Raw genomic sequence first — 14,650 nt, 5'->3', positions numbered from 1 at the left:
GGAGAAGACTCTTGAGAGTCCCTTGGACTGCAAGGAGATCCAACCGGTCAATCCTAAAGGAAATCAGTCCTGGAATGTTCATTGGAAGGACTGATGGTGTAGCTGAAACTCCAATACTTTGGCCACCTGATGTGAAGAAATGACTCACTACAAAAGACCCTGATGCTGGGAAAGATTGAAGGCGGGAAGAGAAGGGGACGACAGAGTATGAGATGGTTGGATGGCATCACCGACGCGATGGACATGAGTTTGAGTAAACTCCGGGAGTTGGTGATGGACAGGGAAGCCTGGCGTGCTGCAGTCCATGGAAACGCAAAGAGTCGGACACAACTAAGTGACTGAACTGAATATTTTATTACGGTGAGAAGATTTGATGGATGTTACAGTGATTGGTACTTTACTGGAATTCCTTTTTGCCTTGTAAAGGGTCAGTTTTTGTAAAGGTTCAACGTGGGTTTGTTTGATTGGAAGGTACAGAATTCTCTCTATACATCCAATAAATTAAACATGTTATCACCTCATTAATATCTTCCATATTCTGACTAATTTTATGTCTGCTTGATACATAAATTTTGGAAAGCTGTGTTAAATCACCCACTCTGATTGTGGACTTGTGAAATTTGCTCATTATTTCTTAGTTTCTTTTTACGCATTTCATGGATATGCGGTTAAATACAAGTTTATGATCTGTGTTCTTGATGGATTTTTCTTTGTATTGTTATGCCATGCCTCTTGAGTTCTATTAATACTTTGGTTCATATTCTATATGTAATGTTGATGTTGCTATTAAAGTAGCAATAGTGTGTGCATCTTTCTTTATCCTTTGATTTTCAAATTTTCTACATAGTTTTGTTTAAATTGTGTCTATTGAATATAGTATATTGCTGGATTTAAGAACTGATTAGATAATTCTTTTCATTTATGAGCTTAATCTCTTGGTATTTGTTTTTAACTATTGAACCCAGGTCTCCCACATTGCAGGCAGGCAGACAAACACTTTACCCTCTGAGACACCAGGGAAGCCCCAGTTGATATATTTGGATTTATACATCTTATCTGGGGCTTTCTTTTTATCATTCTTTTTATTTTCTTTTTGAATTGATATTCCCCATAAGCCCCTTAGTCAAGGCTATGGTTTTTCCTGTGGTCATGTATGGATGTGAGAGTTGGACTGTGAAGAAGGCTGAGTGCCAAAGAATTGATGCTTTTGAACTGTGGTGTTGGAGAAGACTCTAGAGAGTCCCTTGGACTGCAAGGAGATCCAACCAGTCCATTCTGAGGGAGATCAGCCCTGGGATTTCTTTGGAAGGAATGATGCTAAAGCTGAAACTCCAGTACTTTGGCCACCTCATGCGAAGAGTTGACTCATTGGAAAAGACTCTGATGCTGGGAGGGATTGGGGGCAGGAGGAGAAGAGGACGACAGAGGATGAGATGACTGGTTGGCATCACTGACTCAATGGACGTGAGTCTGAGTGAACTCCGGGAGTTGGTGATGGACAGGGAGGCCTGGCGTGCTGCGATTCATGGGGTCACAAAGAGTCGGACATGACTGAGTGACTGATCTGATCTGATCTGATCTGATAAGCCCCTTTTTTCCTCCTCTGCTGATTTGGAAGCTATAGGTTGAATTTGTACCTTTTTGGTGGTTACTCTTAAATGTTTATATATGTAAATATTTCTAACAGTCTACTTTTTCATTACTTCATCATTTTATAATTTTCTGAGCCTAACAATTGTTTCCTGGATTCCATGCCTCTGTTCTTAACTCAGTGTTATTAATACTTTTGTAATTTAGAAAGACTCTATTCTTTATTTTCATAATTGTTGGATGTGTATTTTCTCATGTCCATTTAATTTTAAAATTTTTGCCTTTTCATATATTGGTAGTTTTTGTTGTTATTCAGATTGCTGAATTTAGCTTTTAGAGCATTCTACATGTATTTATTTTAAAGTTTTTTTCAACTGATATGCAATGCTGTTTTAATGTGAGGTCAAACTATGTCCCATTGTTGATTTTGTTCAATGGGTTTCTGAGATCAAATTTCTTAACACACTTAGTAGAAGTTTGGCCATATTTCTGAAATTAAATTTTCTCATGTATGGTGGCATTTTGGTTTGCAGACTCATTTTGAATACAAAGTCCTTCAGTTTTCATTTTCTTCTCACTCTTGCTTTTTGCATTGCGTGTTTATCTAGAATTTTTATGTTTGAAATGGATGGGATAAGGAAACATGTCCTCATCAGTTAATTCTATCATTGTCATCGTCTAGTCTAGTCACTACCACGATGATGATAGAATTAACTGATCATATGTCAGCTCGATTTCTATGTTAATGGTTGAGGTAAATTCCTCCAGCACCACTGAGATTCTTTAGACATGCTAAAATTTTAAATTAATTTGGGAAGTATTGATACCTTATTAGACTTTCCAACCAAGAACAGGAGGAGTGTGAGTTTTCATTTGATCAGGTCTTTTTTCATTTGTTTCTATCTTTCTTTAAATGTTCATATTCTAATGCCTTCTGGAATAGTTAACCCTATACCACTCCGTTCTTGATGAACATTGCTAACTTCAGATTCCTAGAATCTATGCAGGAGGCAGGAAGATTCAGACTTGAGGTGATGTTTCTCCTCATTCCCCACAAGGTCTCTTCCATCAATAAATGTCACTTGTGCTTATCTTTTGCTGTGAAAGGATGCTATGAGCAGTGCTTCAGTCTGTAAGGACACGAGCCCATTTTTCTCCCTAGAATTGCTGGCTATTCTGATAATTTAGGTCTACATCTTCTTGGACTAGCTTCCTACAATCATCTGTTTCCTTTTTCAAGCACAATGTCAAGGCCCAAGGCCAGAAATGCATGGCCAAAAGCCAAGACCAGAATTAGTCTATAGGCTAGAGCAGCAGTTGTTGCTGATGGAAGGCGTGTGTGGGTGTGAGTGTGTGTGTATTTGTGCATATTAAGGACACCTGCTTATAAGTCTCTGGAGAAAAGAATTTTTTCTCATAATTGTCAAGCTCTACTTCCCCTCTGTTGCACTTTGTTGATTATAAAATATTTGTTCTGAATGATAATTATCTGGCATGGGGTGGGGGGAAGTGTAGCAATCTAATAAATAAATATGCCATTATGCTCATATTTAATCCATTTAAATTTGACTATTTATTTAACAATGGGAGCTTCCAAATATTTTGGGGTACTAACATGTCATGTTTAGATGTAATTAACTCTTTTCATTTTAATTTACTTATATCATGTCTGCTATCTTCAAAAGAAATGTCATTTGGTCTACCACTCAGCATGGAAAAGTGGATTTAAAAAAATAAATAATTTGTTCTGAAATTTGCCCATAAAGTGTTTACAAAATGGAATAATTTCTAAACTATCAATAAATACTATATGTATATATTTGATATATATGTATACATATATAGTATTTTTTCTCCAAATAATGATTGTAAACTGAATCAAAGTTTCAAGATCTACAAGATTCTTGATGACAACAATAACAACAACAAGAAATAAATCAAAACAAAGTCTCGTAAGATAGTCAGGACAAAGCCAAATTGTTGTGAAATGAAAGGTTGCTACATGGGTCATCTCTTTTGGAACCATAAGATCAGTTTTTCACAAGATAAAATAGTTTGAATCAGGCATTTTTAGTTAGACTAGTTTACAACATAATCTCATTACTCTAAAGAACTGAACATGGCACCCCACTCCAGTACTCTTGCCTGGAAAATCCCATGGATGGAGGACCCTGGTAGGCTGCAGTCCATGGGGTCGCAAAGAGTCAGAAATGACTGAGCGACTTCACTTTCACTTTTCACTTACATGCATTGGAGAAGGAAATGGCAACCCACTCCAGTGTTCTTGCCTGGAGAATCACAGGGACGGGGGAGCCTGGTGGGCTGCCGTCTATAGGGTCGCACAGAATCAGACACGACTGAAGCGACTTAGCAGCAGCAGCTTGATAACTTTAAAAATAGATATCAACTGGATAGTTGGGGCTAGTGCACTGGGATGACCCAGAGGGATGGTATGGGGAGGGACGAGGGAGGAGGGTTCAGGATGGGGAACACATGTATACCTGTGGCGGATTCATTTTGATATTTGGCAAAACTAATTATGTAAAGTTTAAAAAAAAATAAAAATAGATATCAATATTTATACTTAAAATTCCACATTAAAACAAAAATTCTAAGATCCAATAGATTAACATGAGTTATTATAAGAAGAAACTTCTGAAATATTGGTTGTTGCTTGTTGATTACACTGTGCAACACTTTCAAGGGTAATGAGAAGACAAACCAAGATTTAGAACATTCCTTTGACTGAATTATGTCCTTGTAATTTGCCACAAATCCTTCAATTAAAACAAAAAGCCTTGAATTATTACAATAATAATATGAATCTTTGACTCTGTTTATGCTATTACTTCAAAGAAATGAATGCTATCCTGTGAAAATCGTTGAAGGAAAGAGCAATACATATGCTATAATATTCTAGAGACTAAGTCTTTAATAATCAACCACAAATAATTCCCAGTTCAGAAATCAGCTTTTCAAGAATAAAAAGAATCCACTTTAAAATACATTTTAAGTGTATCTTTCATTCTCCAAAACCAGAAAATATGTGAGTCCATAGCTATTGCTCTAGGTTCTGCAATGTTCCTTCAACATTCCTTCTGGGGATTTAAATGGATTTAATTTTTAATGGAATGAAACTTAATAAAACTGTCTCTCATTGCAAAACACCAGTGATTGGAATAGCTACTATAACACAAGCTTTCTACTTTTCATCCAACTTTTCATTACTAAAGGATTTGATTGTAGTACTTTTTTCAAGCCACCCCTTTCATCCTTAAATATTAACTTTATTTCAACTGTCATTCTAACATTGTTCCCAGCCCTTTCTTGTTTCTAACCTTAGCAGCCCAGTTAAAAAAAAAGTAACAAGTACGTTCTCCATGTTCAGGCAAGTGTGCCAAGTTGTGGATTTCTTCAGAGGACAATTTGAGTTATTAACTTCCAGGATTGGAATAACAATCCAAACTCTCACCTCCTTGGTAATATCCCCATCAGACTGTATACATCATCTAGCTAATCAATCTAATTCCAAGGCATTTATCATCTTTCATGGCTGACCATTTTGTTCTGAATAGTATTAACGTGACTCATTTGTGTCTTACTCTTTGCGACCCCAAGGACTGTAGCCCGCCAGGCTCCTCTGTCCATGGAATTCTCCAGGCACTAACACTGGAATGGGTGGCCATTTCCTTCTCCAGCGGATCTTTCCGACCCAAAGATGGAACCGGCTCTTCCGCATTGTAGGCAGATTCTTTACCACCTGAGCCACCAGGGAAGCCCAAGGAGAAGCCTTTGAAAGTGACTATTCAAAGGAATGCCTGGACATACATAAAGAAGTCTATTCTGTCTTTTTTGAGACAGCACTTAACATTTTTGAACAAAACTGTGACATCTACCTATGCCCACATTGCCTTCCTCTTTCTGCATTAAGGTTTTGGCACATTCTTCAATTCCATTCTCTCACCCTTTCTTATCTGGGTGTAGTCCAATTTGCTTATGTCCCTCTTACAGTGAGGCTTCCAGAACAGAGTAAGTTTCAGACAGTCTAATCAGTGAAAACTAAGTATAAATCCTATTCTTGTGGTTTTACTCCTTAACATGGAATTTGTTTTGGGGAGAGGGGAGGGATATCAAATTCTTATTTTATTTTCAATTTATAGCTAAAATCTCTGGACTTTTTTATTTGATAAGTTGCCAAGCTGATCTCCTTTTTAGACCTGTATGAAGCAATTCTCCTTGTTTTCTTTTGCACTAAAATTAACCTCCTTGACTGTCCAGCAGTTAAGATTCTGCACTTCCACTGTAGCGAGCGCAGGCTCACCTCTGGTTGGGGAACTAAGATTCCACAGGGTTTACAGTGTGGCCAAAAGAAAATAAAAAAGAAAAATAGAATCAGAAAAATACTTAAATAGCCACAATTCCACTAATCTAAGCATATCAAATCAATCATTTAAAATTTTCCCTTATGTCTTTCCTTACACTTAGTAATACTCCAATTATATGTACCACTTTGTTATTTCATTTTACTTTATGTCATAAGTACATTTCCATATTTCTACATAAATTCCAAATTTTTCATCCTATTTAAATCTTCTGCAAATTTTCCATCAAATTAATACACCGTGATGTCATTAAACATTTCCAGTATTACTATTATAAATAATCCTACCTATTTCCCAAGATTATAAGGTTAGATGAACTTCGTCTATGAATCTATAGTACTACTGCCAAATTGCTTTCAAAATGGAAGGTTAGGACTTCTCTGGCAGGCCAGTGGTTAAGACTCTGCACTTCTACTGCAGGGGCAGAGGGTTTGATCTCTGGTTGGGGAAGTTCTGCACGCCAAGCAATGTAGCCAAAAACAAAAAGGAGATGGATATGGTAGGCGTCCCCTGACTCTGCAGGAATGACAATCCCAAGGACTGCCCTCTAAGCATATAAGGATATCTTTGTTTCCTTCAAATTAATGGATGTAAATTATAGATATTGGGGCTTCCCACGTGGCTCAGTGGTAAAAAAAAAAAGTCTGCCTGACAATGCAGGAGATGTCCTTGGGTCCAGAAGATCCCCTGAGGAGGATATGGCAACCCACTCCAGTGTTCTTGCTTGGGATAATCCTATAGACAGAGGAGCCCGGCAGACTACGGTCCATGGGGTCTCAAAGAGTTGGACACGACTGAGTGACTGAGCATGTACACATGCATTATAAGTATTAGGTTTACCCTCTTAATTAGAAAATGAAGAGCAGTGACTATCCTTTTATACCTTACGCCAAATTCCCTAGCAGTACCATGCAAGCGTCTTTTATAACCTGACTCCACCTTACCTTTCCAACCCTCGCCTTTTCCTCCAGGTGCAGTTAATAACCTTAACCTGTGCATTCCAGTAGCCAGTGTCGGTGTAAGATATATAATTCATCACATTGTTTCATAAATGGAAGTCTATCTACATCTTTGTCTCTCACCTAGACTGTGAGATTTTCAAGGGAAGGATGAGGGTGAGGTCTTCATTTTTCTGTTACCAGTACCTACAAGTGTACCTGACATAGAGTAAATGTTTTGTGAAGGAATAGAGAAAGACACCCAATCCATCTTTTCTGCAAGGGTGATACTGCTATAGTGGTACCTTGTTTTTTCTAAGATGCGTTTCATTGATTACTGCTAATGTTGAATATTTTCCTGTAGTTAATCATTGAATCATCAGTTGTGTGATTGTTGATAGTCTTTGCCCATATATATGTTGGGGTAGGCTTCTATATTGCTATCATCAATCTGAATGTTCATTTTCACTTCGCAAAAGCTTATATAGCATTCATGGCTTTCCAGGTGTGGCTCTAAGTGCTTGACAAGTATCAACCCATTTAATACTTGCAAAAAACACTTGGAGATAGATGCTATTAGAGGCACAGAGAAATTAACTCACTCACCCAAAGTCACACAGCTAGGTAGACCCAGGATTTGAACCTGGGGACTTCAGAGTCCAGGCTCCTAATCCCTAATTTTATGCTATCCCTATTTTATGCTATCCCTAATTATATTTTAATATTTATTTTTATAATATTGCTATAACAGAAAGCTAGTTGGTGGTTGTGGTATTTATTTTAGTTACTTTATTTTCAGTTGTACTCACATTTCAAAAATAATTTGTGTCCAGCACTATCCAGACCAAAGCTGGATTATGATCCAGAGCCCCTCTCCTTCAAATAGGTTGGTTGTTTTTAATGCTGATTTGCCTGGCCTGGCATTTGACACACTATTGTGGTCCCCAGGAGCCTGACGCCCACTTCCCTCCCCTGCTCCACGTGCAATCCTGACTGTGGAGATGTTTCCTTTGTTTCTGGAATGTAATTCACTCTCCCTGCTGAGACTGAGACTCTTTTATACATCGAACTGACTTTCCCCACAGATTGCCCAGCTTCTCCTGTGCAAACAGTAGAAGGCAGATTGTACTTTCCACTGAAAATGCCTCTGCTGGCTTGTCCCAACTATCAGACAGAAGCCTATGTCAGACAGTAAGGTGTTTTCTGTGAGACTAAGGCCATCTCCCCTTTTGGGTATCATGATCTTAGGCTGCTGTTTATACCCACAGAAACCATAGAGTTTCTTAGAGTGTGAATTCAGACCCCTACCCTCAAAGCACAGCACAGAGCAGAGTGCAAGTCATCTTCCCACCCTCCACCCACCTGAGCTTCCTCTGCCACTTCTTGACTTATATCCATTAGCCACTGCCCCTCTGTAGGGATTCCAGCTAGCCTCATCATACTGAGAGAATCTGTTAGTCTTTACATTTTGTTCATATTTCAAAGCTTAGAAAGTTGCCAAACCTTGGAAAATGTTGGGACTGAAAGGCGAGTGTCATGCTCTTCCTTTAAAGTTTTTGTTTTTTTCAGTTTTAGGCAATAAACATTTAATCTGTCGAGGGCTCAAGGATATGAACTTGTGGTGGATGAGTTACCTGTGATAAAACTTCATTTGCCGGGAGGGGTAATTCTCAAATTCCCCTCTTAGTTTTCTTTGATCATATACTCTGGAAATGAATCTAGGGATTCTTTTAATTCCAGTTATTGACTTCTAGGTACTAAATGAACACTAATTAGATAAGATTATCCCTTGAGGTAAAACAATAATGTGAGGGGGGGTGGGGAACACTTGAAGTGTTTCACTAAAGATCAGAAAGGGGTATTATACTTTGTATTATATTTTTTTCTTCCTTCAAAGTTCAGTCTCATTAATTTGATCCATTAATCTACCTTTCAGCATTCTTCTGAATATGAATTCTGTTTCTAATATGTTCACACCAGCAAATTGATTATCTAAAATTTGATCAAAAATGTCTCCTGTGTTTTCATTCCATTTCCTGTTGTCCTATGCATGACCCCTCACATACACTCAGGGTCTCCCTTCTCACTGGACCACCTAAGCATCCACACAGCTGTACTATAATGCAGTCTACATTCCTCTCTTCTGTCCATTATGTTGCTATAAGAGACTTTGCAAAATACCATGCCAAAATCCAGGTAGATTGTTTACACAGATTTGCCTAATAAAACAAAGTATTTGTGTTAAGGAAGGATAAGATGTCCCTAGGGATTTTATGATATGTGTTTGATTTTTTTTCTTAATTATATTTCTCTTCCATATTCACAAGGTAAAGCTGATATGGGATATCCCTAAGTGGCTATGAACTTTGTTCCATCCTTGTAGTTCCTGCCGGAGTAGGCAATGGCACCCCACTCCAGTATTCTTGCCTGGAAAATCCCATGGATGGAGGAGCCTGGTAGGCTGCAGTCCATGGGGTCGCTAGGAGTCGGACATAACTGAGCGACTTCACTTTCACTTTTCACTTTCATGCATTGGAGAAGGAAATGACAACCCACTCCAGTGTTCTTGCCTGGAGAATCCCAGGGATGGGGGAGCCTGGTGTGCTGCCATCTATGGGGTCACACAGAGTCGGACACGACTGAAGCGACTTAGCAACAACAACAACAACAAGAAGTTCCTGCAGGTTTCAGAAGTAAGGCTATCTACTCCTAAGGTCCCTCACGTTATATTTTCCCAAAGTTTCCCTAAGTCTGATAACTTTTCTCAGGAGGAGACATTAAAAACTTCAGAAAGTGGAATTTAAAGTTACTTTATTGGGTTCATCAGATATTTCTTGATCACTAGATTTGAATAAAATAGTTTTCCAGTAGTAGTATATTAATATCTAGACAGCTGATTTATTATAGTCATCAAGAAATAGAAATTTTTTGAGCAGAATAGTATGGGTCCTTTTTTTTCATAAAAAATCATTTTGTTTTCACAATTCAGCTATTGCCATTATTTATAAAGATAGAATTCTCATTTTATCCCAGGTGGCTTATATCTTCATACAAAAAGCCCTCACCACTTCTAGTCCATCATTTCATTAACCTTTTTAAAGTTGATTTCAAGTAAAACCGGAAGCACAAAGTTCCAGGTACACTTAACTAACAATTCAGTGTTGTAAACACTTACAAAATTCAACTTCTGCCTCAGATGTTATTTTGTATTACAAAATGATTTTTCAGTGACATTTATTTTTCAATAAATGTCTGATTTATATAAAAGTTGTTTTACAGCCACAATCTTAAAATTTGGAATGAAAGTCCTAAAATGATTGCATGTAAAAGATGTCCATCCTAGCCAATGTTAACTCTAGCAACAGGGCAAGCATAACAGAAATGAAATCCTTATGAAAATCTTAACATTTTTTCTTGTTCTAGGGATTTTCTTGTGTGTGTGTATGCTCAGTTGTGCCTGACTCTTTTCAACCCTATGGACTGTAGCCTGCCCGGCTCCTCCGTCCATGGGATTTTCCAGGCAAAATACTGGAGCGGGTTGCCATTTCCTCCTCCAGATCTTCCCAACCCGGGTAGAACACACATCTCCTGCATTGCAGGTGGATTATTTACCACTGAGCCACCAGGGAAGCCCATGGATCATCTTAGCTGAATGCATATACATACATGCTTTTAAATTAGTGCTTTCCCTTGGCGAATTCTTATACTTTTCTCTAGTGTCCCAGAGCTAGAACTGTTAGTTCAATTCCTCACCATTCTGAAAAGAGAGTCTCATAGAAATTTCTATTTTTAGGCTTATGGTTTTAGAGCAAATTTACATTACTGGTCCTGACTTTTGGTAATCTCTCATTCCAGAGAACAAGGCCTTTCATACATTTTGTAATTAAGAAATGAATGAATACCCCAATGAATACTGCTGCTGGGGCTGCTGCTAAGTCACTTCAGTCGTGTCCGACTCTGTGCGAACCCATAGACGGAAGCCCACCAGGCTCCTCTGTCCCCAGGATTCTCCAGGCAAGAACACTGGAGTGCATTGCCATTTCCTTCTCCACCAGTGAATACTACAAAGTATAAAATGCAAAAGCTAGTATTAGTGTTGATTTCTTAAACACAGTATTGGGTTTCTTTTTCAATGACTCATTGGCAACACTAACTGAGCAACTGTTTCCCACTATGAAAGGCATCCTTTTCCTGTAACGTGTCATCCAAAGAAACAGGTTCAAAACCTACTCTGAGTTCAGCTTTAACTATCAAGCACTATTTCGTTTGTGTGTTTTGTGTACCTAATATGTGGAATCCTAACTTTTCCTTCAAAATCCAATCAAAAATTAACAGGCAATATATATATGGCTCCGTCTGTAGTCACATACATTTGAGCTCAGTTTAGTAAGGTTTTGTAAATGGGCAATTAGCACCTTTGCATATTTAGTTAAAGAGCTAGTTTAATTGTGATGTTAAGTACCTTTTGTCTTGATCTGTTTCATTTTAATGTAGGCATCAAGCAAAGAAATAAAACGAGAATCTGTAGTCAAAAAGATATTTGTGGATACTTAGAAAACATTCATGTCTTTATTTATATATAATACAGGGTAATGAATGCAATGGAAAGTGTTAAATTCCTGTGTAGTGATGAGTCAGTTTTGCCCTGTGGCAATACCAATAACTGAATAAAGCAAATTTGCCCTTTTCTGTGGCTGACGCAATTACCACGTGTTCAGGCACCATAATTAGTGACACTCCACACTCTCAGAAATCTTAAAGTGTGGAAAGCAAATGGAAAAAGAGTATTATCTAATGCACCAACAATTCAAATGTGCATGTGATAAAACGGTTGCTTTTAGTACAGCATGCATGGAATGAGGTCTTCGGAATTTCTCAGTAGCAGGTGTTGGTATATAAATATACATCCTGAATGGTACATCTGGCCTCTCTCTGTTCCCCCTTCTCTGTTTCTTTTCTTTGTTAAGCCACTGACCTTATTGCTCATTCAAGAATAACTCACCAGAAGTGATTGTCATGTTCTTCAGATTAGGATAAGAAAATGTGTATTATTTTGTGCTATCATGAAATTCATTTAAAGTACCTCTTTTAAGATGGATGAATTGTTTATTCTGAAATAAATGGGTTTTTTTAAGCTATAAGAGCTCCATTATTTGATTATGCTAAATATAGAATTAATGCCTAGTATACAATCTTCTGATTAAAAGCTCTGAGAAAAATATGTTGTGTTCAGTATACTTTTAACAAAATTACTTATTGTTACTTGCCGGAGGGTCATCATCTGCTCCTAAATGAGAGATTTTTCCAAGGTTGGAGAAATGACATTTATTTAGTCAAATGTCCAATCTTCTAGCTTCCAAGACTAACTTTAAGTCCCTGATATTACACTATGTTTCAGGGTAATTTACCAGGCATTTAGGGGCAAGTTTTTGCCCTTGGACTTCTTCAGTTCTATAAGGGACATGACTCATCTTGACTATAATTGACATATATTCTAGGTAGTGACCTCTTTCCTGATTGCAGAATTCAGCCAAATACACAACCCAAGGGCTTACAAAATGTTTGCTCCATGCACATAGGCTAAATAACCTTTGAATAGACTTTCCTTCATTTGTTTCATTTTGAAAAACTGGAATATCACTTTATAATCTGTTCTGTTATACCACATGCTTACTAACTGATGAGACACTTCAAAGATGTAACCCTGCACAGAAACTTCCAAGTAAATTTTGACTAACAATCTCAGCTAGGTTGCTAATGCCACAAGAGCAGGGTCTGAACTATTTGCTTACTGCACATGCAACATCTGGGCTAGAGTCTGGTGATGTCAGGAAAGGCATTTGGCTGTCCACTAGGTGAAGTTGATGCACTGGCCAGTTGTAGTTATGACTGAACCACTCAGCAACCCCATCATTAGAGGTTTTTCCAAGACTAATGAGAATCTTCACTGGCCTAAAGAAGGCAAGAACCAAGGGTTCCACCTGACATTCCACCTCAGATAGAAAGGAAACTGTATAATTTATTCATGCCTTTAACTGTTTTCTGAATGGTCCAGTCACCTACTAATGATATGGTAAGTCAGATCAGATTATAGGAGAACCCTCAGTTCTGAGAAAACTACTTCTACATCAATCTGTACTAAACTGGCTTGTTACCAAGCTCAGAAAGAAAAAGGTCTCTACCAGCTCAACAATAATACTATTTGTGACCATCAAAACGATATTTACAAACCTTTGTTAATGATTTATAGGAAAATATTCTCAAGTAACATAGGAAAATTAAGATATCATACAATCACAGTATTTTTTTTTAATTATTAGAAAAATAAACTGGAAGCAAAGACACCAAAATAACAAGTGCTTATCTCTGGGTGATAGAATTATTGGTATTTTCTTATTTCTATTTTCCCATATATTCCAGTTTTTCTACAATAAACAGATACTATATGTATAATTCTAAAACTTTTATGTTTAAAATCTTACCAACTCAGTATTCAAGTTTCATTTATTTCATTTCTAGATAATTGTTCAGAGGACCTCTGCAGCTTAATTAAGATCTGTATTTTCACAAATGTCTAGGATAAGAACATAATTTTATTTGAATGAATGTGTGTCAATGTTTTTCTGAAAATAGAAAGCCTGAGCTGGAACTTGTCATCAGACACAGAAAGATAATGTACACTTAGAGGAACTTCCTTGGAGGCCCAGTGGCTAAGACTGTGCACCCAATGCAGGGGATGTGGGTTCAACCCCTGGTCAGAGAACTAGACCCTACATGCCACAACTCCGAGTTCACATGCCGTAACTAAAGATCCCACACACTGCAGCTAAGACCCGAAGAAGCCAAATAAATACATAAGCAAATATTCTTTAAATGAATGAATGAACACTTTGAAATGTCAATCTCTTTTTGTTATTTCTTTTTAAAAGAAAGGCATATAGGTATCTCATCTGTGTTCTGTTTCTCCACGCTAACCTGAATTCACAGTGGACAGTAACTGTAACTTACTGTGTGGTATTTAAGGGAGAATCATAAGAATTGCTTTTATTATTATTTTTAGAAAAGGAATTTCCAACTGAGGTTGCTTAAAGTTTCAGTTCCTAGAGTTGAATATATCAGATAAGTGTGGTAACAAATTCCCTTTGTTCCTGGAAATTCACCAGGATGGAACCTTTATTTACATAAAATTATCTCCCATTGTTCCTGGAGAGTTTTGGGAAGTCACCATAAATGTAGTCTGTATGGAATGCGTCCTGTTTGTTCCCAGTGCCTTAGCAGGAATATGTGAGGAGAGGAGTCCTAGGAAAGAGACTGCAGACTTCAACGGTCTGGGCAAGCAGTCATCAATTGTTATGGCTAGAATAATAAGATAAATGTGACTCCAAGCTAGGGAAAAGAGGTGTCTTGCTTATGCATAAATAATCTAGTCTTTATAGTGTATCAAATTACAGAGCTTGAGATGTTTGGTCAATTCGATGACCCATTTTGATTTCTCAGTTTCATCTGTTAAAATGTGTCTAGCAAATGCTTCTCAAAAAAAAAAAAAAAGTGTTCCATATTATGCTTTCAATTCTACCTAATTCCTGATCCTTTCCTCTGTGGCTTACCTAAGAAATTGTCATTCCATTCTTGTAAGTCTCTTATCGTTAGAAAGTTCTTTCGATACCTTCCTCTCCGCCGGGCTAACATTCCTCTCCTATCTGTAAGTAGAGAATTGTGCCCTCTACTGCAAAGAACACA

General features: G+C 37.6%; 1 protein-coding gene across 1 annotated transcript in view; it reads left to right on the top strand.

Annotated features, from left to right (window-relative positions):
- The window catches only part of LOC105004352 (chromosome unknown open reading frame, human C6orf58), a 93,381-nt gene extending 79,098 nt beyond the window's left edge, over positions 1–14,283 (top strand). Inside the window, exon 6 of the mRNA XM_010861947.1 lies at positions 14,120–14,283. Within this exon, the coding sequence (XP_010860249.1) occupies positions 14,120–14,283 (164 nt within the window). The remainder of the gene's footprint in view (positions 1–14,119) is intronic.
- Positions 14,284–14,650: the final 367 nt, after the last annotated feature.

The sequence above is a fragment of the Bison bison genome, unplaced genomic scaffold (genome assembly GCF_000754665.1).
Source record: "Bison bison bison isolate TAMUID 2011002044 unplaced genomic scaffold, Bison_UMD1.0 scf7180017864473, whole genome shotgun sequence".
Taxonomy (NCBI): Eukaryota; Metazoa; Chordata; class Mammalia; order Artiodactyla; family Bovidae; genus Bison; species Bison bison.
Note: the sequence above shows the minus strand (reverse complement) of the source record. Positions and strands in the feature narration are given on the sequence as shown.